General features: G+C 38.1%; 2 protein-coding genes across 3 annotated transcripts in view; one reads left to right on the top strand and one right to left on the bottom strand.

Moving 5' to 3' along the window:
• COL10A1 (collagen type X alpha 1 chain) overlaps positions 1–22,204 on the top strand; it is a 44,996-nt gene extending 22,792 nt beyond the window's left edge. Inside the window, exons 2-3 of the mRNA XM_045499339.1 lie at positions 14,714–14,882; positions 19,294–22,204. Coding sequence (XP_045355295.1) covers positions 14,729–14,882; positions 19,294–21,164 — 2,025 coding nt within the window. The 5' untranslated portion in view covers positions 14,714–14,728 and the 3' untranslated portion in view covers positions 21,165–22,204. The remainder of the gene's footprint in view (positions 1–14,713; positions 14,883–19,293) is intronic.
• Positions 1–23,496, bottom strand: part of NT5DC1 (5'-nucleotidase domain containing 1) — a 140,325-nt gene that overhangs the window by 101,517 nt on the left and 15,312 nt on the right. Inside the window, exon 6 of one of the 2 annotated variants that reach the window (XM_045499341.1) lies at positions 23,271–23,355. In XM_045499341.1, coding sequence (XP_045355297.1) covers positions 23,271–23,355 — 85 coding nt within the window. The remainder of the gene's footprint in view (positions 1–23,270; positions 23,356–23,496) is intronic. The other variant, XM_045499342.1, reaches the window with a different exon arrangement.

Raw genomic sequence — 23,496 nt, 5'->3', positions numbered from 1 at the left:
CTCACGGACTGCGAGATCACGACCTGAGCCGAAGTTGGACGCTTAACCGACTGAGCCACCCAGGCGCCCCTCCCAGATATACTCCTTAGAAAAATTCTTCTGTGGGTAGCCAGGGAACATGTATAAGAATGTTTAAAGCAGCACTATTTTAACAGGAAAAAAAACTTAGCTAAAATATCCATTGTCAAATGAACAAAAATAAATTCTGATTACTCGTACCAGAAGAAATTATACAGTGGTGGAAAATGAATCAACAATAACTATACACATTAATATGGGCAGATCTCAACAACATAACGACATATGCAGAAAGCAAGTTGCAGGAGCACACACACAGTGTAATTCCTTTAAACAAAATTTGAAAAGACACGACAAAAAAGTTTACTGTGGGATATGTATGTGGATGTTTTTGGGCATGGGATGTGGGAAGGGTATATTTTCTATGAAGGCAGAGGGAACGACAGACGCACAGTTCAGCAGAGGGGAACACAGGGAATGCAGTCAGGGAGATGTGTGCACAGGGACCTCAGAAGCAGTAGTAATGGAGGTTTCTTTGGCTGGACAGCAGGTACTTGTATGTTCACTATGTTAATACTATTGCTTTTTGTATTAAAAATCATATATACTATATATATCAAAGCTTGCCCAATTTTAAATATTGAAAGAAGTCTTTTTTAGCACAGTGGGAAGCAATAATGTAAAGCAGAAGAGGGAGACAGGCATATTGTGGCCGGGAAATCAACGGAATTGCTTCTACTCTGAGAAAGTAGATTAGCCAAACGAACTGCTATACTAGCATTTCAGCTACTGTTTATAAGGGGTGGAACCTCGGCAAGGGCTGATTGATTTAAGTAATAATCACAGGATATTAAACAAAAGAGGAGTATTTAAAAATTAAAAATACCTGATCGCATGCTCTTGTGGTATCCAAACTCCCTGCTCTGCCACCTACTGTTTTATTGAACCTGTGTAATTTGTTCAACTGCCTGGGCTTCAGTTTCCTTGCATACAAAATAAGAAGGCTGATATCACGTAAGATTCTTGGGGGTCAAATGAGAAAAGCAAAGTATCTGACATACACAAGATGCTCAATAAATGCAAGCCCACTATGAAGACAGACTCAAATCAGGTCTAATTACAGTGATAATCACAGAATGCTATTTAACAACGACCAACAGAACACTCCAGTGCTTTACTAGGGTCTCACAGACATAACCTTTATACAAATGGCTACTGTGAAGATGACTTAATATCTATAATGTCTCTTAAGCAAAACAAAGTTAAGTTCTTCTTTCCCTCTTTCCTTCCAAGTCAAGAAACATCTAAAGAGTCACACAGCCCATAAACATGGCCCCCATGTAGACGTCTCAACTGAAAAACTGGATCCTCGAGTAAAGTGCTATAAAGTAAAGTTAAATTTAAAGAGATGGAAGTGCTCTTTACTGTCTTATGAAATGTTCTTTGAAAGTCTGAAAAATTTATTAACACTGCATTAACACAGTCAAGTGCATTTTAAAAGCAGTTCAGTACTGTTACATTTCTAGCATATGACAGGCATTAAAATGTTCAAGAATTCTGTGTCAATATTAAGGGTAAAATAAGGTCAAATAATAGATGGTTTTCAAATATTATTCTTACTCAATATTACTGTGGAGTCAGCTTCTAAATAGATTTAAACATAATAATTTTATCACCTAAAGTCTTCATGAGTTTAACCTACATTTATACCAAATAACGAAGATTTTTGATCCTGTACCCACAAATTTTTACTAACAGAAGGAGAGCTTTCACCCCTAGAAACCTACATTTGGTAACAAATAAGGTCCCTTTTTCCCCAGAGCCTACAAACCTCTTAACATTCCCCCCTAAATTCTATTAGAATTTTTTACCAAATAATTCTTTTCTCATTATATCTGTATTTTTAATAGCTGTGATATATACTAGAAGCACACGTCTATCTTTTGTTAACTGCATTATTTTATCTGTCCTATACAATCAATATGCCTTTTCCTAAATTAATCTTTAAAAGCCTTTCTTGGCTGCAGTGAGGTAAATCCTACTGGTTGCAAAATTAAAGAGCAATTATAAACTAGTATTTACCAATGTGAAAAAGAATGGGTTAGGAGAAATAAAACCAAAAGCAGAAGTAGAGGCAAAGTGGGAAATATACAAGTATTTATTCTCACTCTCTTAATACCATAATTGTAATCAAGAACAATCCTTTGTCATTTTTAACTGGTGCTAATTATAAAATTCTATAAAAATATGAGGATCCAAATATGAAATTAAAGATGGACCCCATTAGCATATGTAAGTTAGTGCCACATTTTGCAAAATCAAGCGTGGATTCTAATGCCACCTGATTAGCTCCACTTAACAAATTATGTCTAAATACTAATTCTAAATAATGAAACTACTATGAACTCAAAATTAAGAAGTGGTGGTATGTCAATGAAACTTTACCCTGGAACATAACTGTCTATATTAAGCACAATACTGAACTTACCTAATTTGAAGAAAAAAGATTCTTTGATAAGGTGTGCTAGTCCTAGATCAAAACAGGGTAATACAGAATTTAAAATGTACCTAAGGTTTCTGGTGCCAGATTTTCCATTTGAAGAGCAGGAGTGAATTAAAGATAAAAATTAGATTAATCATTTCCTCAAAGTTGAGTTATTTTGATCCTACAGAAATAGTAGCATTTGAAGAAGTAGGTCAAATGTCACTAAGATATAAGAGCAAGAGAATTCAAATTATAAATCAATTCATAAAAAAGCTCTCCTTTTTTTCCCTACAAACCATCAAAAAACTCCCTGAAGTTGAGAATGCCACATTAAGGTTTCTAAAATGGGATCTCTTTTTTTCAGAACAAATAGGCTCTTAAATTTTACTAAGGCTTATCCATTGCTAGGATTAAAATATTAGTAAGAATTCAAATGTCTCCCAAAACATTGAGAATTTTTTAGTAAACCCACCCTACCTTTCTGTCATTGTAAAAGGCCATGATGTGCTATGAATGAAATATACTGACATTTCTTCAGGATAAAAAAACACATACCAACATTAGCACCATGAGCACTAATTGAAGTTTCTTTTTTTAAAAATTAGCAAAATCTGAATTAAAATGAACTAATGAAAAACAGTTTCCACCAATCTGAGATGATCATCTGGAAAGCAAGCACAGTGGAATTGTACTTACACAGTAATCTTTGACAAAGAACAGCCCACACAGTAGTTCCTAATTAAATCGTCAGAATTTAAATACTCAGAATTACACTGGATTCCTCAAAAATCCTTAACACTGATCCCCAGAAAACAGTAACTTTACCATCACCTACTGTGTGATCTTGGGCTGGGATGGTTACCCTCTCTGGACCTCAATTCTTCATGTCTAAAGATGGGGATAATAACAGTACCAATTTCGTGGGCTGCTACAAGGAGCAAATGAAATAAGTTATGCAAAGTTCTTCAAATTGTACTTAGCACATGATAAGAACTTAAATATGTAAGCTAGTCAGTTGGACATTCCCTGACAGATTTCACAACTCTAAGACACCTGATTTCCATGGAAACGTGTATGTACTGCACACATCCATTTTATAAGATACTTTGGTTTAGTAAATAAGAATATTTATAAAAACATGACCAGGGATGGGTCTGTTGATCCACAGGTGAGAGTGGAATCTGAAGCATAGCTAAAACATTTTTTCCAACTAAATTAAAATATAATGAAGCCAGAGTAAATAGTCACTATAACTTGTGAAAAATACTTTTTGATAATATAAGTCATATAGTTCAATAAATAATCGAATGACCTATTACATTAGATTTTAATAGGAAAAAGTTCATTCTGCTCAAATATACTTTTGCTAAGTAACAGGTATAACTCATGGCTCTGTCATTGTTATCTAGAGGATTTACATGAAGTTGGTAAAACATGAATTTAAGGCTGCTATGGACAAAATTTAAATATCAGTTGCTGGTACTTACTTAAGGTTAGTGTCTCTTGAAGCTGTAAAATTCAGTTTTTAGTGATGTTGAATGTGATTCTCAAATTTTTCATCTTAAAAACTCTTAATGTTTTAAAATGTCATCCACTACTCTCCCCCTGCTTTTTTTAAGCTTATTTATTTACTGAGACAGAGAGAGACAGACAGACAGACAGACAGACAGAAAATGAGTAGAGAAGGGGCAGAGAGAGAGGGACACAGAGAATCCCAAGCAAGTTCCACACTGTCACAGCAGAGCCCCACACGGGGCTCGAACTCACAAACCATGAGATCACAACCTGAGCTGAAATCTAGAGTTGGACGTTTAACGGTCTGAGCCACCCAGGCACTCCATCCAATACTCTCTTTCCAAACAATAACATTTCTCTCCCTTTAAAGGTCATGCATTTTCATTCAAAAGAGAAGGTGCTAACAGGTAGTCTGAGAAGGGAAAGAATCAATAAATGCTGACCACAACCTATGAGACCATTTGTATTTCCTGGCATGTAAAAGGAATCTAATATACTGAGCAGTTTAATGAATTGATATATTGGGGCACCTGAGTGGTTCAGTCGGTTAAGCATTTGACTTCAGCTCAGGTCATGATCTTGCAGTCCATGGGTCTGAGTCCCGCATTAGGCTCTGTGCTGACAGCTCAGAGCCTGGAGCCTGCTTCAGATTCTGTGTCTCCCTCTCTCTCTCTGCCCCTCCTCTGCTCATGCTCTGTCTCTCTCTCTCTCTCAAAAATAATAAATAAACACTTAAAAAAAAATCTTTAATGAATCAATATATCAACAAGTAAATGAGGTATGAATGGGTGAGGAAATTTTGAAAATGAAGCACAGGCATATATAAAAATTCCTTTGAAACTGTAATGTTCAGATCCTGAGACATTTAAAGAAATCCCTTTAAATTCCTCAGAATCCAGGCCTCTCTCCTTTTTCTTTCTCTCTACATCTCAGCTCCCATCCTGGAACTACTTCCTTAATGATATACCCCCTAGCATGGCTACCTTGAGAAACACTGTCTTTGGAAAACCTAACTCCAAAATTCTAACTTAATTGGTGATAGAAAAGTTTAAGGCACAAAATCACTGGACAGAACAGCAGCCATAGTTAATATCTTTTGTGAAAACTGCTCTGGGAAGCAGTTGGTCATGCTGGGACCTCTTGCAAGAATTAAGAGCTATTTTAAGGTAAGACATGAACTGAAAAGACCCAGTTCCAAACCAGCACTGTGCAAAAGGCCCCACCTCCCGGTGCCCACAAGTGTGAGGCAAAATGCCCACACTCAATAAATATTGAAATCTGGTGTCCTTAAGCTCTTAGTTTCTTCGTTCAACAAATATTTATGAAGTTCATGCTTTGTACCAGACAGTACTTGTACAGAGTGGAGTTTCTGTGATAAATAACCCATAGTCCCTGAGTTCCATTCAGAAATGAGTATAAAGTGTGATGAGAGAACAGTGTTTGATGATTTGGAACACGGACTTCATTTCATGCCAGCATCTGTGAATTCTGGATTCTAAAAGAAGCCAGAGCAAAGGCTGTAAGAGGCTGTGTTTGCTATCTGTCTCCTCCAAGAGACTAAGACCATCAGTATTAGCAGGTTACAGCATCTAACGTAGCAACTGGCACACAGTAGGGGTTAAAGAACAGTTTGGCAAACATTGGAGAAGACGGACACTATAAAGAGATTCAAGTATGAATCAGAGATACTTCCTCCTTCGCCATTATTTGCACAGCTCCACCTCTTTACATATATCTTATTTCACCTTCCAAGTTTCCCAACAAATAAAAATAAGAGAAAACAGGACAGGACCATAGCATGTGTACATTTCAGCCTCATTGTCATCAGAAGCGGCAGGAGTTATTTTGACTCACAAGTGATTAAATTGATAATTTTAGCACCAAAAGGTCACGGGGCGGGGGGGGGGGGGGGTGTTGGTCGGGGACACCACTATTAACAGTCATTATATCTCCTTGGTGTACAAATTTTATTTTCTATTTTCTATATTTTCTCTAAATAGTGATTACCTTTAAAATCTGAAAGCAAGTAAGCAGATGTTAGGGATTTCACTGATGAGGAAACCAGGGAACAAGGAGGCCAGGTGACCTCGCCAGGGTAACTGATGGGCAGTGGGGAGGAGCCAGAGAGGGCAGGAAGATGAGTCCCTTAGCATCAGCTCAGTTAGGAGTGGAAATCTGTCAGCCAGGTAAGGACGTTGTTTGATCAAAGAGTATGGCCCAGCATGACTTAAACTGAAAACCGTGCAATGTATTATAACTGTTACTATGAGGAAGTTGAACAGCTGCAGGAGCAATAGTCTCAGGGGTGGGTTTCCTGATGGTCTCTGTTGTCACTCGCAAATACCAACTGGTACCAACAGGTACCTCAGGTACCCTCTAGGTACTTTGTACCTTTAGGTACTTTGTGACTATGGAGTGGTTCAAAGTACGATAATAAGCAGGGGAGTAGAAAGATCCAAAAAGAAAGTGTCTTCCTGTGACTTCCCCATTAAAACTTTACTTTTCTAGGGGCGCCTGGGTGGCGCAGTCGGTTAAGCGTCCGACTTCAGCCAGGTCACGATCTCGCGGTCCGTGAGTTCGAGCCCCACGTCGGGCTCTGGGCTGATGGCTCAGAGCCTGGAGCCTGTTTCCGATTCTGTGTCTCCCTCTCTCTCTGCCCCTCCCCCGTTCATGCTCTGTCTATCTCTGTCTCAAAAATAAATAAACGGTAAAAAAAAAAAAACAACTTTACTTTTCTACACTTTTTCTAACTTCTGCTAACTTAGCAGAGACTGCACGTGAAAACTGAACTTGTAAATAGAGTAGGAACATGTTTGAACAGCCAAGAGCCTCTTGGGTGGCCGAGATCCCTGAAGATCAGAGGTCAAGGAGCCAAGGAGCTCTATATTTTTAACTCAGCAGGTTACTTTGGAAAGATGGTCATGTCATTAAGTGCCTGTGGCACAAAACTATGAGTTCTTTAAGTAATGTAGCAATTTATGTGTAATAGAAAATAGAATATAAAACCCTTGTTCAAACTTCTTAAATGACTCTCAGTTTTTCTTGACCTAGCCTGAAGATTCATAAACACCTGTTTTTGTGCATGAATTTCTCCTTTCAAGCCGTCAGCAGGTATCTAACCACTAAGCCACATTTGACTATTTTCACAAATAGTTCATTTTTAGCTCCTGGGCTCTGTAACAGCACCTACGAATGTTCTTTTAAATTCTTTTCAAGAGGAATGAGGGACAGCGAGGTGGTGGTGGATGCTGTGGATCTCCAAGTGCCCTAACTATGCTTCTGGGCACTTTTCCCATTTCCACTGCTAAAAGACTGAAGGATTAAGGAGACAGGAAGATCAGCACCCTGCTTGGATAAGGAGATGAACATATGAGCTTAGTCAGTGGCGTTTTCTTTCAATGGGCTCTCTCGTCAACAGCTCTTCACTTCAGAAATGTAACTCAATTAAACATGAGGGAAGGAGACATTCTTAACACAGAAGCCAGTTTCCTCATTTGAAGAATGATATGATTGATCTAGGTGACCTTTAATGTTCCTTACAGCTCTGAGTCTATGAAAGAACAATAATTTTCAGAATCAAAAGCATATGGATCTTCAAAGAAAATTTTGAGTGTTAAAAAAAAACTCATAAACAAACAAAAAAGACAAATGACAAACTGGGAAAAATATATGCAAACTGTATCACAGAAAAGAGGTTTATATTCCTAAGATAGAGAACACTTACAGGAAAAGTGGGCTAGAAGTATGGTCTTAACTGTATGACAAGATGTGCAACCATAGGCTTCGTAAGAAGAGTCAAAATCACAACTACACCAAGATTCCAGTTTTCACCTATAAAATGGGCAAAACCCTGAAAATTCAACAAAATCTAAGCAATATATCCTGTTGGTGAGGCCATGAGGAAACAAGCCCTCTCATAGTTTGCTGGTGGAAATGCAAAATGAGACAGGACCTCTGGAGGGGATTTAATGATATGTAACAAAATTACATATGCATTTACCTTTGTTCTATGATATCCTGTTGTAAAAATCTCTCCCAAAGATATTCTGGCAAAAAAATACACATAGACAAAGTAATTCACTGTAGAAATATTTGTATTAGCAAAAGAGAGGAAATAACACACATGTCCATCAATAGGGAAATGGGTATAAAACTACGGCACGTTCATACAATGAAGTACCACACAGCTGTAAAACTATTACATAAAAAGGTAGCATTCAGTATGTATTTTATGATGTCATTATCTAAGAAACTGCAAGGGGATATGAACGAATATTTTAAAAAATAATAAAAGTATAAACCAAAAAAAAGATTTTTTTTAAAAGTTATAGAAGGCAGGTGGAACAGGGTGGATAGGTCTATAACAGAAGCCAAGTTTCTCTGAATATTCCTGGTTTTATACATTTGACTTGAGAAATACGCAATGTATGTTAAAGCTGGCTTGTACTGGCTCCTGATAAAAGCTCAGGTATTTTGTGAGCCAGTTGTCTTTACCGTGGCAGCTTGAAATTGGCTGTGGTGGAAGGTATTTACAGCATGGATCCCAGCAAACATACCTTCCGAACCCCCAAGCCAGTTGTTAATCATTTATCAGCACAGCACTAGAAATGTAAACACTTTAGGAAAGTATAAAACAAAATTAAATTTTAAGAGAACATTTCTAAAAATTGAGAGCAAGAGGAAACAAACCTAACAGTGAACTGAGTGGGTAGCATTCTGAGCTGTTTTGACTCTAAGGCACAGTAATTTGACTATATAGGTCTAGTAGAAATACTGAAAGAACTGCAAAAATAATTTTAAACTGTTTTCAATATTGTGGTGTGAATATGGGTATGGTTACTGAGAAATTGTGTTATAGAACAAAGCAAAGTAATAACTCCCTTACTGTCCTGAGAAATGGGAATTTTAGTGTAGGATTAAGGAGTTAGCGATTAAGTTGAAAATCATTAAACTCTCTGTGATCCTGCATGTGAACTGGATGTGTCAGTATGAGGTTATTACGTGTTTTATATTTAATTAACATTACATGAATGAATTTCCTAGCTCTGTCCACTGGAAAAGCCTAGAAACAATCCCAAGCCAGGAGCAATGTATACCCCTAGAACCCAGACACCCGGATTGAGGTCTCTAACTTCTATTTCCCACAAAAGGAACTAAGACTTCCTGAGTACAGCCCTGGGCCAGGGACGTATGAAATCCTAGAAGGAAAGAAGCTTTATAAAAGACTATTGGGATCATGTCAAAAGAAATTAGGAGCCACCATGAAGAAGCAGGGAAAAAAATCTGAGCAATAGTAACTACCATGGATCTTAAATACATAAAATATGTTTAAATCCACGAGTTTATAATACTACTCAAACAACTCACTGGGCCACCTCTAGAGGATGCTAGGAAAGTAAGCTTATTAGATTACACAATGATAAAGGCATTTCTCCTGCTTTTTTCTATGCAAACTGTACTTCGAGGTAACCAAGTAGTTAATGAAGAAGTGTTTTTATTTACAGAAGTATTCTAGCTAATAAACAAAGGAGGAATGATACAATTTGAATATTACCATTTTGTAACCTCCAGTGAAATAATGAATCTAGATAATGATCATGCCTAGCAACACCACAAGAGGAGACAACGAGCAATGAAGGGCCTTCTGACTGAAATATACCATATACTAGGGTCTATATAAAGTATACTTGCTACAAAAGTGTGTGTGTGTGTGTGTGTGTGTGTGTGTGTGTCTCAAACCTGAAGGAGATCAAACCTCTAGATCTAACTACCGATCTATAGGAAACACAGGATACAGAAAAGTATTTTAAGTGACAACAAAATCCAAATTAATCTGTGGGAAACTGTACAAAATAAATGACCCAGTTTTCAACAAATAAACTGCAAAGGAAATAAAGAGACATAGATGAGAAAACTACAGTAACAGGAAGATATAAATTAGGGACCATTCAGATGCCTGGGTGGTTCAGTTGATGAAGCATCCAATTCTTGATTCTGGCTCAGGTCATGATCTCACGGTTGGTGAGATCGAGCCCTGCGTCAGGCTCTGCACCATCAGCACAGAGCCTGCCTAGGATTCAATTCTTTCTCTCCCTCTGTCTCTGCTACTCCTCTGCTGGCATGCTCGCTCACTTTCTCTCTCAAAATCAATAAACATTAAAAAAAAAAAATTAGGGACAATTCATGAACCTAATTTGAACAAAGAATAAACCAATAAAAACATAAATATGTATGTACGTGTATATATACACATATACACACATTATATGAGTTATCTATATATGCTTATATGTAAACATGTATACACTTACATACATATGTACATGTGTGTGTACATAACATTAAGATAACTGGGAAAATATGAACACGGACTAATGGATTTGATAATATTAAGAAATGGTTAGTTTTTTAGGTATGATGAAGATTTTGTTTTAGAGAAAAAGGACTCATTTTCTGGAGTAGTATACTGAAATATTCACAGGTGAATTGGTACAACATATGTGTAGCATTTGCCCACAACTTTGGGCTATGCCGAATGGAAGGACTGAGTGGCAAGGAGCTGAGATTAGTTTAAATTGGGTAAAGGGGTACCTAGGCACTCACAGTAACTAATCTCTCTATTTCTATCTGAGACTAATATTTTCCACAATAAAGTTAAAAACTATATGCACAAAACAACAAAAACTATGTAACAATATATTAATAAGCTGTAATCAAACAGTGTTATCAGACCAAGATATTCCAACTTAGGAGTCCACTATGATCACCTGAAGGGCTTTTTCAGAATACAGTCTCTGAATCACCACTATCTCACAGAACATGGAAGACTGAAGGGACTGTGTCATGTCCCCCAGAAATGTAGAAATGGGGAAAAAAGGTTGTGAACCACTGTTCAAACCCAGTAAGGGTGGGGGCCGCACATTATTCACCCACTTTTTATCTCTATGCCGGACACATAAGAGGTACTCAAAAAATATTCAGAGAGTTAACGACTAACCTTGGGTAGTGAAAATGGATAGGCAAGCTTAAAGCGGCTAAATGCTAGATATGCAAAAAACATTCATATTTGATACTTAAATTCACTTAGGTTACGGCGTTTAAAAAGCATGGCTTTCTGTTTTAAGTAGGATGGGTTTTCATCATGAAGCCACAGACTAGGCACTTCAAACAGCTACAAGTAAACTCCCAAAGTAAAAATAGTTTTAAATACACAATTGGGTGAGGTGTGGCTAGCAAATATTCTGATTCTACAATGTTTTGGACAAGACAGTGCTTCTTATGTGACTAACAAAGCAAATAGCAGTCAGATTCCCTGTGCTGAAATAAGTACACTATTTGCAAAAAGGGTTGAATGTCCAAGGCTTCTCCAATAAAGACACCACATTTTCCAAAGTTAAAGGGGAATATAGATTGACAAATACCCACATATATTTACATACCCCAAAAAGAAGGCATATGACCCCCTGGTATGGACTTTGTCTAATAAGTACTAAATGGAGCCAAGCCCACTGTCTGTCTCACCATGGGGAACAGCAAAATACCTCAAACACAATAATAATCTAATTTTAAAGCTGGAGGAGCTTAGAAACCTAGTCCAAACTTTTCATTGTGTAACAGACACCTAGAGAGTTTAAGGTGAAAAGCCCTGAAAATAGCTGGAGTAGCCACAGATGAACAAATGGTCTACATAGGTGCACTAGGAAGAGCTGAGAATTAATCTTCTCAACTTCCATATGAATGGTATCTAACAGGTATCAGTCTCGATTCTAAACAAATAAGTGTACATGTGTGTAACCATATATACATACAAAAATACTAGAATATATACTTGCTTTTCTAATTTTTTTAATGTTTATTTTTGAGAGAAAGCACGTACGTGAGTGGGGAAGGGGCAGAGAAAGACAGGGAGAGAGAGAATCCCATGCAGGCTCTGCATTGTCAGCACAGAACCCCAGATGGGGCTTGAACTCACTAACCATAAGATCATGACCTGAGCCTAAATCAAGAGTCAGACACTAACCAACTAAGCCACCCAGGTGCCCCTACAACATGTACTTCTAATAACTCCTTTTCAAACAAATTCTATAGCCTAGCCTTCAAGAACATCCATGTTACCTCACCTACTTTTCCAAAACATTATCCAAATGAACCATAAGGAAGTGGAAGGCAGCCATTTCTCCCACTTACCTTTGCAGTCTGTTAGACATAGCACAGCTCATATTAATTATATAATTACAAAAGCTGTTCCATAGACAATTTCCAAATGATGAAAGAAGTATTAGAATATAAACTTTCTAATCCTCCTGTTAATCTAAACTGATATAAAGGCTATGTTTCATGTGTATCTTGGAGTATTTATAAAGACATATAGGACCTTGTAGATTTTTAAATATGGCAACCAAGGAAAGGTTTAAAAGTGAGAGTTAGGAGAAAGCGGATCACCGAGATGAGCTATCTGTTTACATTTCTGTAAGGTGCTATACAAGGCTGAGTCTAAAGGAATACAGAAAATGACAGGCACAGGAGGAGGAAAGGACAACAAAAAGAACAAATCTTTATTTCATCCACCGGTCAGACATTCAATTATTTCAATTGTTGATCAATCCTGAAACCATACTACTTTAATTCTGCAGAGGTTTTTCTTTTTTAATTTACTTATTTTTAAGAGAGACAGAGACAGTGAGGGGGGGGGGGAGAGAGAGAGAGAGGGAGAGAGAGAGAGAGAGAGAGAAGAGAGAGAATCCCAAGAAGGCTCTACACTGTCAGCACAGAGCACAATGTGGGACTGGAACTCTCGAAATCATGAGATCATGACCTCAGCTGAAACCAAGAGTCAGACACTTAAGCGACTGAGCCACCCAGGCACCCCTAACTCTGCAGAGGTTTTCAAAATGTTGTATCTATGCCTGTTATGGAGTTTTTCTTCTCACCTACTTCACCTGTACGGTTGATTTAATTTAGCTCCAAAACAATAAAACTGGATACAAAGTTTGGCCTCTCAACATTCCGCTTTTATTAGATTTTTTAGCATCCTGAAAACTGACTTTAAGAGTCTCCTAATATTGTTAAAGAGAATTCTAACCATTGAAAATGGCAATAATAATGTTTACTTGCATCTTGAGGGGAAAAATGTTTCTAACTGGGCTGAATCAAGATTCCTAAAGGTAAGGTAAGCCACTGAGATTTTTAAACTGAAAGCAAAGTTTGAGGAATTTTCTTCTTCTGCCATGAACGTAACAATTTTATTTAAACAGACATGATTTGACATTATCAGTTAAGGCTTTTATAATCTCTACTGAAAATCTAAAGTAAAATCCAAAATGAAGCAATAAAACCTGAAGCTATTTACTGAATACATTGTAATGTTGTAAATAATCCCTCAGGGTAATTATATTGCTAACTCTACTATCAACTTCATGGAATTTGAAATTTCTGAAAACTTTAAAATATTTCATATGAAAAATTGAAATATAGTATGTATATACTAACATACATAAAATTTCTCTTAACTTCTGAGGACTTACACAAAAATCCTAAGACACAACACATATCTACATTTTTACCATTTTGTTTTTCTCAAGCTCAAAAATAAGTAAGAATAGGAGTAAGCTATTTTCATAAAAGTTTAGGAACATTAATGGACATATTGGTGGCTTTCCGTCATAATTAAAGAATTTAGATGATGGTTCATATCCACATCCCCATCCAAAAGACTTCCTTTCCTACTTACATACACTACCAAATATTTTCAAACAAATAACACAAGAATGTACTTTCAAAAATAAAAGGGGGTATTATCATCCCATCATGAACCAACCTAAACATCTGAGTAATAAATTCTAAAATAAAATCATAGAAAAAGATGGTGCATGGTTAAAACTATTAATATATATTTAAGACAAAGAGTTTATTTTTCAATAAGAAAACAAGGAAAGACAGCCCAACCTGATCCTGTACGCCTGCCCAATAGAACTTTCCACCATAATTAGTACTCTCTCCACCTCTCGAGGGAGGAGCTTAAACTCAGGGTAACCTCATGAAGTAAGGGAAAAAACAGTATAAATACTGCCGGATGGCTCTGAAGAAGGCACCCTTCTGCACTGCTCACCTGGGCACAGGAGGGTTCAGAAAGCTGCAAAGAAATCATCTTCAGGAACGCCGGCACCAGGTAAGTCTATCACTTCATACTCTAGTGGACCTCCATGTTAGCTTATTTGGAAATAAGCCTCAATAAATTGACTATTTGGTTTTTGTCATTTAAAAAAAATGACTTTCCACTAAAGTGTACTTGGAAAGTTTAATTCGTATCAGTCTACATAAAAGAGAGTCTTAATAAAATCATATTGGTAAAATCATGTCCTATTCAGTGTATTTGGAACTAGTAGATGTTTCAATCTATGTTAAAGATACTGAATTATTAATATATGCATCCAGTTATGGTTTCTGTGTTTCTTTTTTTAAAAAATCACTTCAGTTTTGCTTGATTACTTGAATGTGGTTTCCAATAACAACTAAGCCATATATCCATGTAACTAAAAACTTACAATTCTGATTTATGGAATACATTAAAAACAGGATAAGGTAAAAAAAAAAAAAAAGGTAGCTAACTACCTTTTAGAATAAAGAATTCATCTGTCCAACATCAGACAGATAAAACAGGTCAATAACAAGACACTATTCTTTTCTGTTTTTCAGAATCCATCTGAGAACATGCTGCCACAAACAGCCCTTTTGCTGCTACTGTCCTTGAACCTGGTTCATGGAGGATTTTATGCTGAGCGATACCAAACACCTACAGGCATAAAAGGCCCACTACCCAACACTAAGACACAGTTCTTCATTCCCTATGCCATAAAGAGTAAAGGTAAACAAAACTGTGTATTTTGCTGTATAAACATATTGGTTGTTGCTTTCTACAATCTTAATGATCTCTTAAACAAAATGCTTTTAACTCTATTTGGTGTTCAATTACCTTTAAACTCCCGAACCTGTCCGAAATATTAGAACAAAATAATTTATGGAAAAAGCAGGTCTATTCAAGAACATTAAAATCCTTTGTATAATGAGTATAGTAGAAAGATGTACCCAAAGAATAGTAAGAACTTTTATGTGTGCAAAGTTTTTCCCTCAAATGATGCTTTTGCGCAATTACCCATAATCTAGAAATATGAATCCAATAAAAATTAATCAAGTTTAAAATGTTTTAACTGAAAATAACTGCCAATTGTACAAAGAGTAGAAGGTTTATCCATCTAAACAGTTGACCATTATTTACTTCTACAACCGATTCAGCTAGTCCACAAATATATACAAAACTCAGTCTTAATTATCAAATAAAATCTAATGCCTTCCCAAGAAACTTAACAGACAAATGAAGCAGCAATTTTCACAGTTCTTTATAAATTTCTGTATGGTTTAGCAGTTAAGTACTCAGACTTATGAACTGCCTTGTACTAACTATGGGACCTCAGGTAAGTTACTTGTCCCCTCTGTGCCTTAGTTTCTTCATTTGTAAAAGAAGCAGCAGCTATCTCCAAGGGCTGTCATGAAGCTTAAGTGAGTGAATACCTGTCAACTGCTCAAGTATTAGCAGCACTACGGGTACTCCTCCTCACTCGTGGTGGTACGGGTGGGGTAGCCTTAGACACGATTTAACTTTGTTCTTGAATCCATTTCCCAACTGTTCAGCTTTCTCAGTTACTATGAAGGCAACTGAGGAGATGTATGTACACTACTAACAGATCCTCAAGAAAGGCAATTATTAGGTTTCACATTTGCTAATTCCATTTTAATAGCATCTGGCACAAACTGCCTGTAAAAATCTACTGAATTAAACTGAACAATCTGAACTGATTGCAGGACTCAAATTTCCTTTCCTTAGTATTTTTTCATTATAGTTATATATTTTACCTTGCAAATAATGCTAAGGGTATTTGCCATAAACTTTACAAAGTATGCTTTTGGAGACAACCATTTTGAGCAAGTTAAACTTATAGGAATCTCTTCTTGAGAAAAACAAAATTTAAAGCAATTCATGAAAGGGAGCTCAATGTTTAAAAACAAAGGCACAGGTGGATAACAAAAACTTCTGAACGCCTCAGAATACAAATAATATATGAGAACGAGAAAAGTTACAGAAAGAAAGAATAAAAGATAAGGAAACCTGCTACTTTACTTGAAGCAACGAACAGCAATGTGAAATGTTAGGACAAACATCACTGGGTACACTGTTATGATCACTAATTCACACTTTTTATAGTTTACTAAGATCATATGAAACAGTCTTGAGTTAAAAAGACTCAAGCATCACATGCACCACTCATAGAAGGTTAAAAATATTTCTATCTTCCCATCCTTATGTACTTTATCATCTTGGCTATTTCTGCAGAATAAATGAAAATATGTATCTTACTAACAAATGAAAAGTTTAGAAGCTGCATCTTAATTGTTAACTCCACTAAGGTCTCTACTTGATAATAATTTGAGGTGGAAACTCAAATACCTTATCATTCACTGGTAGGCACTAATGCACTGAAAGAAAGACAAAAGCCCACAATTTATACAATTAGAACATTAAACTGATAACAGAAACACAAAGAGTGCCTATTTAATTCCTGGGCTCATCTGTTCAACACAGGCTCAAAGACAGCTCAGCCAAAACACACTAAATTACGCTGCAAAGGACTGCAGAGCTGGTGGCCAGGTGGATGCCACATTCCGACATAATCAACCACTATTTTGGCTTGTGGCATTTCGGAAACTTTTCTGCTGGGTAATCATTTCTCCTTGAGGATGGTATCACCCTAATCTTTAATTTTTTTCGGTTGGCAAGCAACAAACAGGGGCTATCCCCCAAAGACACAACAGAACTCACATCCTTTCTTGCATGAAGAGGTGGAGGACCTATTAGGGCAACATTCCAAGTGACTGAGATCACCCTGTCTTGGAAATTCCAGTTTCAAAAGATGCTCTATACAGTCATTTTCAGTAAGACTGTTTTTCCTCTCTATTTTAACATTAAACAGATTTCTGACCAGACCAAGACCATCATTTTTAGTATGGATACTGATCTTTAGGAGATTCAGAATAAGATTCTAAAGCAAATCCCATCTAACATAGCTTGCATTTGAAAAAAAATGTACTATTTTGTTTTCTACTTACAATGTATCACACCCCTTTACACTTATAGACATATCATATATGTCCACTAAAAAGTCAATCTATCAATAATATATGTATGATTACATGGAGATCTTTTCCATAAACTAATTTTTCTCATAATCTTCCTGATGTCATTTTCTGAAAATTCAGGGGTGAATAAAGTTCTATACATTTAAAAATTTGCAAAACAAAACATAACTCTAATCAGTACAAAATATCCAAGTCTAAAATAATTTTCCTTTTTTAGCACATCTATTTTAATGATTCTGCTCTGTATTTTACATTTCATTTGTCACTAAATGTTTTTCAGATATCAGGAATCTCTCTACCCAGGAGAATAGGCAACTATTGTTGGCTAACTACTTCTTACATGCCAGTTAATTAATATGAAAGATTTTTAAAAATATAATAATGTACCAACAATTAACAGTTAACGGGAACTATACCCATAGGCATATGTGTTCAAAGGCAATTTACAATTTATTTCAATTCACTTAATATTAATTCCAATTTAGTTTTCATTTTGATTTCTAAAGTCATTAAAGACTTAGACAAAGTTTAAGTAAATAATCACTTTGTACAAAAAAGGTATGGCTCAAAAGTCACAGCCAAACGTTATTTTCAGGGTTTTGACCAAACCATTCAACGATTATGCCATTTGCTAAATCTACCATTACTACGAACCATTTTCCAATGTGTAAGAATCTAAATAGTATATGAAGGCATTCCATCTATGTTCCTGAAAATTTATTAAACAGAAAGTGATTTTAATATAAACTCTGCAAGTAGACACTTAAATCACATGTCATTTTATTACCATTTTTGCTATTAAAGAATTTCTCTGAGAAAGAGTATCTTATAGATGTTTATGATGATTGTTGCCTAAAGATTCTTTGACATGGTAATACTTCCCTAATTATATATCCTAATGGCAGTAATGCTCTGTTTAATCCCATCTTTGAATGACTAAAACCAAAACCTTGGACACCTCTTTAAGCACTTATCACACTGACACGTGTTTTGCTCCCTTGAGGACTCTTATAAGATGTGTCGTGTGCTTCCCCCACACTTGTGGCCCAGGGGCACTTTTCACATCGCAAGCAGTGAATAAGTGATTTTTGAATTTAATCCATAATATCAGTAGAAGTATTTAGTTCAAATGAACCCACAGCTTTATGAAATCAACAATATCTATTTGCATTAGTCAAAAAAAACTTTAGATAAATATTTTAATACTATTTTATATACTTTGCCCATTAGATCTAATTCTCTAATTCTTTGTTTCAATTTTAAGTCAATTAAAGGAGAATGTAGGAGCTCACAGTATGTACTGAAATTGAAAAAATTCAAACTAAATCTAAACTGTGTTCAGCAGAGCCATGGCAGATATAAACTAGAAATCAATAGCACTTCTCACTGATGTCATATAGGGTAGTTTTTGTGAAAGACAATTGTTAGAGTTCTTAAATATTTTCCCATTATTTCTGCATTTGTCTCTTCATTCCTTTTCTGTTAAATACTTTCCCCTTTCCTTTTGAGGTAGATGATTTTCTCCAAACAGATGGGGGCAAGGTAAATATCTCCCCTGTACTCTTTTTATTATTATTATTATTTATTTTGAGAGAATAGGAGAAAGAGACCACAAGCAAGGGAAGGGCAGAAAGAGAGAGAGAGAGAGAGAGAGAGAGAGAGAGAATCCCAAGCAGTCTCCACACTGTCAGTGCAGAGCCTGATGCAGGGCTCAAACTCAGGAGCTGTGAGATCATGACCTGAGCCAAAACCAAGAGTTCGACGCTTAACCAACTGAGCCACTCAGGTGCCCCAGTCCCCCCTATACTCTTATTCTAGATGAATTCTTCAATCCCAGTTTATTTTTATGGATAATTAGGATCTAATGAAACTACTATGGTAGCCATGGTTTTATGAAACCGTGCCCTCTGGCAGTGTTTTTAAAAACAATGTAGAATGTGTTATCTGAAACCGTTTGAGCTTAGTCTGCCAAAATGGACTGACACTGCCATATCCTGTCCTGATTTATATTTCAAGAAGCAATGATCCCTTAACATTACTAATTATCCCTCTCTCTGGGTCTGTGTATCGGACATGTCTTTCAGGTGTATCAGTAAGAGGAGAGCAAGGTATCCCTGGTCCCCCAGGCCCTGTGGGACCTCGAGGGCACCCAGGTCCATCTGGACCACCAGGAAAACCAGGCTATGGAAGTCCTGGACCCCAAGGAGAGCCAGGATTACCAGGACCACCAGGACCATCCACCACTGGAAAGCCAGGTTTGCCAGGACTCCCAGGAAAACCCGGGGAGAAAGGACTATATGGACCCAAAGGAGATATTGGACCACCAGGTTTACCAGGACCACGGGGCCCACCAGGGCCACCTGGAATCCCCGGCCCAGCTGGAATTACTGTTCCAGGAAAACCCGGACAACAAGGACCTCCAGGAGCCCCAGGACCCAGAGGCTTTCCTGGAGAAAAGGGCACACCAGGAGTCCCTGGTGTGCATGGACAGAAAGGGGAAACAGGATATGGTACTCCTGGACGCCCAGGTGAGAGGGGCCTTCCAGGCCCTCAGGGTCCCATGGGACCACCTGGCTCTCCTGGAGTAGGAAAAAGAGGTGAAAACGGGCTTCCAGGGCAGCCAGGCATCAAAGGTGATCGGGGCTTTCCAGGAGAGAGAGGACCAGCTGGCCCGCCAGGCCCCCAAGGTCCTCCTGGGGAACGAGGACCAGAAGGCATTGGAAAGCCAGGAGCCCCTGGAGCCCCAGGCCAGCCAGGGATTCCTGGGACAAAAGGTCACCCTGGGGCCCCAGGAATAGCTGGGGTCCCCGGGGCTCCTGGCTTTGGGAAACCAGGGTTACCAGGCCTGAAGGGACAAAGAGGACCTATTGGCCTTCCAGGGAGTCCAGGTGCCAAAGGGGAACAAGGCCCAGCAGGCCATCCTGGGGAACCAGGTCTGACTGGACCCCCCGGAAACATGGGACCCCAAGGACCAAAAGGCATCCCAGGCAACCAAGGAATTCCAGGCCCTAAAGGTGAGACAGGACCGGCTGGGCCTGCAGGACACCCTGGGGCTAAGGGAGAAAGGGGTTCCTCTGGGTTAGATGGAAAACCAGGGTACCCGGGAGAACCAGGCACCAGTGGTCTTAAGGGAAATCCAGGGCTCCCAGGCCCAAAAGGTGACCCTGGAGTTAAAGGACCTCCTGGTCTCCCAGGTCCTGTGGGCCCAGCAGGAGCTAAGGGAGTACCTGGACACAATGGTGAGGCTGGTCCAAGGGGTGCCCCTGGAATACCAGGTACCAGAGGCCCCATTGGGCCACCAGGCATTCCAGGATTCCCTGGATCTAAAGGGGATCCAGGAACTCCAGGTCCTCCTGGCCCAGCTGGCATTACAACTAAGGGGCTTAATGGTCCCACTGGGCCACCAGGGCCTCCAGGTCCGAGAGGCCACACTGGAGAGCCTGGCCTCCCCGGTCCCCCAGGCCCTCCAGGCCCCCCAGGCCAGGCAGCCCCATCCGATGGCTTTATAAAGGCAGGCCAAAGGCCTCTTGTTAGTGCCAACCAGGGAGTAACGGGGATGCCTGTGTCTGCGTTCACTGTTATTCTCTCCAAAGCTTACCCAGCTATAGGTATTCCCATCCCATTTGATAAGATTCTGTATAACAGGCAACAGCATTATGACTCAAGAACTGGAATCTTTACCTGTAGGATCCCAGGAACATACTATTTCTCCTACCACGTGCATGTGAAAGGGAACCATGTTTGGGTGGGCCTGTATAAGAACGGCACCCCTGTCATGTACACCTATGATGAATACACCAAAGGCTACCTGGATCAGGCTTCCGGGAGTGCCATACTCGATCTCACAGAAAATGACCAGGTGTGGCTCCAGCTGCCCAATGCTGGGTCAAATGGGCTGTACTCCTCTGAGTATGTCCACTCCTCCTTCTCAGGGTTCTTGGTGGCACCAATGTGAGCATATTCCCAACCGAGCTAACGTAAATCTGCTTGAAAAGGCATTCTCCAACTCCACTGCGCCCCACAAAATGCATATGGAGGTAGGCAAAAAAAAAAAAAAAATGTGACTAATTTTAATTTTCCAAAATACAGATTTGAGCTTTCAGACCAATAAACTGTCCCCCTGACAAAGCGAGCAGCAATGGTAAATTATATGCGAAGACTCTCTTGAATTTCTAGTCAGCAGCCTTAAGACTCTTTAAAGTTTTCTGTGAACTCCTTCAGTATTTAAAAATTTCACCATGAAAGTCCTACTAGGCTAAAAAAATAAAATGATCGCAATGAAACCCTGAAATGGGACACTAAATTACGTTAAATTTGATTTCAGAAATTCAGCATTTGTTTTTAAAAAGAAGCCTGTTTCTAACAATTAACAGGAGAACTTCTAGGAAACAATCAGGAGGTATCATATCTTTATAGAACTCAAATACTTGAATATTCAAATTTCAAAGACACTGTATACCCTGAGATCTTTCTGATGGTGCATTACTCGAAGGCTTATATGGCCCCTTCATCAAGATCTATTCAAACATACAGGTGCATATAGACTTCTTACAGCTCTAATAAAACCAAAAGATTATGTTAAAATTAATCTGAAATGCAAGGTGCTTTAGCCATGAACCTTTGCAAACTTTTCTGTGACTGCAGGAAAGCTTCCTATATACCCTTCGTAACTTGGAAATGGGTGTCTAACCTATTTTATTTACTTAATACAAGTGTGATTAATTTGATTTCTTTAATTCCATCTTGAATCTTACATAATATGATATTGTGGGTTTACAGACCATTACCATATGTACCCTGAGCCTCCTATTCTAGTGAAAGTATAACTAACGTCAAGCGTTTCACAATCTGACTAGAAATGAAAAGACATTATTTATTTATGCTCTGTACTGTATTTTTATATTGCTGTTTAAAACTTTTAAGCTGTGCCTCACTTGTTAAAGCATGAAATGTTTTACCTACTCCTTATTTACAATGCAATAAAATAACATCAACGGATTTTTATGTTAATTTATTCGACAGCAGCAATTTGGTATTCTCAAACATTCTTTGAAGGCTTTTCATTTTACAAAGTGAATAAAAGTAAAACAGTAGTGGTAGGTGGGTGACTTTTACAGTTGTCACGGATACTCCCCTCTACTGGGGATGGGCATTCCCACACCCCCCACCCCCAGCACTCAGTGTGGGCTGTGAAAAGACCCCACAGGACCCCATGGGACCTACCAGCCAGGGTGAAGGGCAGGTGACTGGGCATGGAAAAGTGAGATGATTACTCCATAACAGTGATTTTCTTCAGGGAAGGACAAAGCAGGTGGCAGAGAAATATGTAATTTGAAAAAATATTCTGCAGTTACTATTTGCTGCCTTGACATGATTTTAGTCATAATATTTAGGATTATTTTGATGGCTTAAATTACATTAAAAAGAAGGCAGGCAAGTTTATGTCAATCAAAAGGCAACATTTCTCTAAGCTGAGAAACATTGCTCTTGAGCATCTATCAGTCAGCCCACTGGTTGAATCAGGACAGTCTGGTTGGAGTCAACGAGGTAACATATGATAAACGCATCTCTTTATTCCTTAGAAATATCCTCTGTGTAACTCAAGCAGACCTGCGGATACAGCTGTGAAACCTTAGCTGCAGCTTGGCGATGTCTCTGCCCCATTCTGAGTCAGCCCATCCTGTTTTAAGCAATGAGAATAGAATTCTCACTTCCCCTATCAGTCTATAACAACAACACCAATGGTTATAGGTGTGAGTAATCTGCATTCCCAGGCTGGGAAATAGTGAAGTGTGAACTTCAATTCTAGGGAGCCCACAGAACGACCCTTTAGGCAGGCATGTAAGAGACAGCATAGCTCAGAATACTGGCAATTATGGCCATGAACCAGACATGAATTACAGAACCTCTTAAAATGTAAACAGTACCAACTACATAGCAAAATTTAAGATGAACGTAAATCCTAACTGAGACACGTAACAAAATAGGTAACTTCTAAGTAATTCATAAGACATAGCATTTAATAAACATCTATTAGAAAATCTCTCTTCATATTACTCACCCTTAAAAGCTGACATTTTATAATTGTGTTGTATACCAGCAACTATATCCTTCCAAAAATCAAATGTTTTTTGACCATTGTTCTGCTAAAAAAAAAAAAAAAATCCAAATGTTAACATACGTAATAATTCTGTTTTCAAGCCCAGTAGAAAACACTTGCCAAACCATTACAATATTACTGTAATCTAAAACTGGGACTCATATTTTATGGGGCGCCTGGGTGGCTC

Source organism: Leopardus geoffroyi, chromosome B2 (assembly GCF_018350155.1).
Source record: "Leopardus geoffroyi isolate Oge1 chromosome B2, O.geoffroyi_Oge1_pat1.0, whole genome shotgun sequence".
Lineage (NCBI taxonomy): Eukaryota > Metazoa > Chordata > Mammalia > Carnivora > Felidae > Leopardus > Leopardus geoffroyi.
This window is presented reverse-complemented; position numbering and strand designations above follow the sequence as displayed.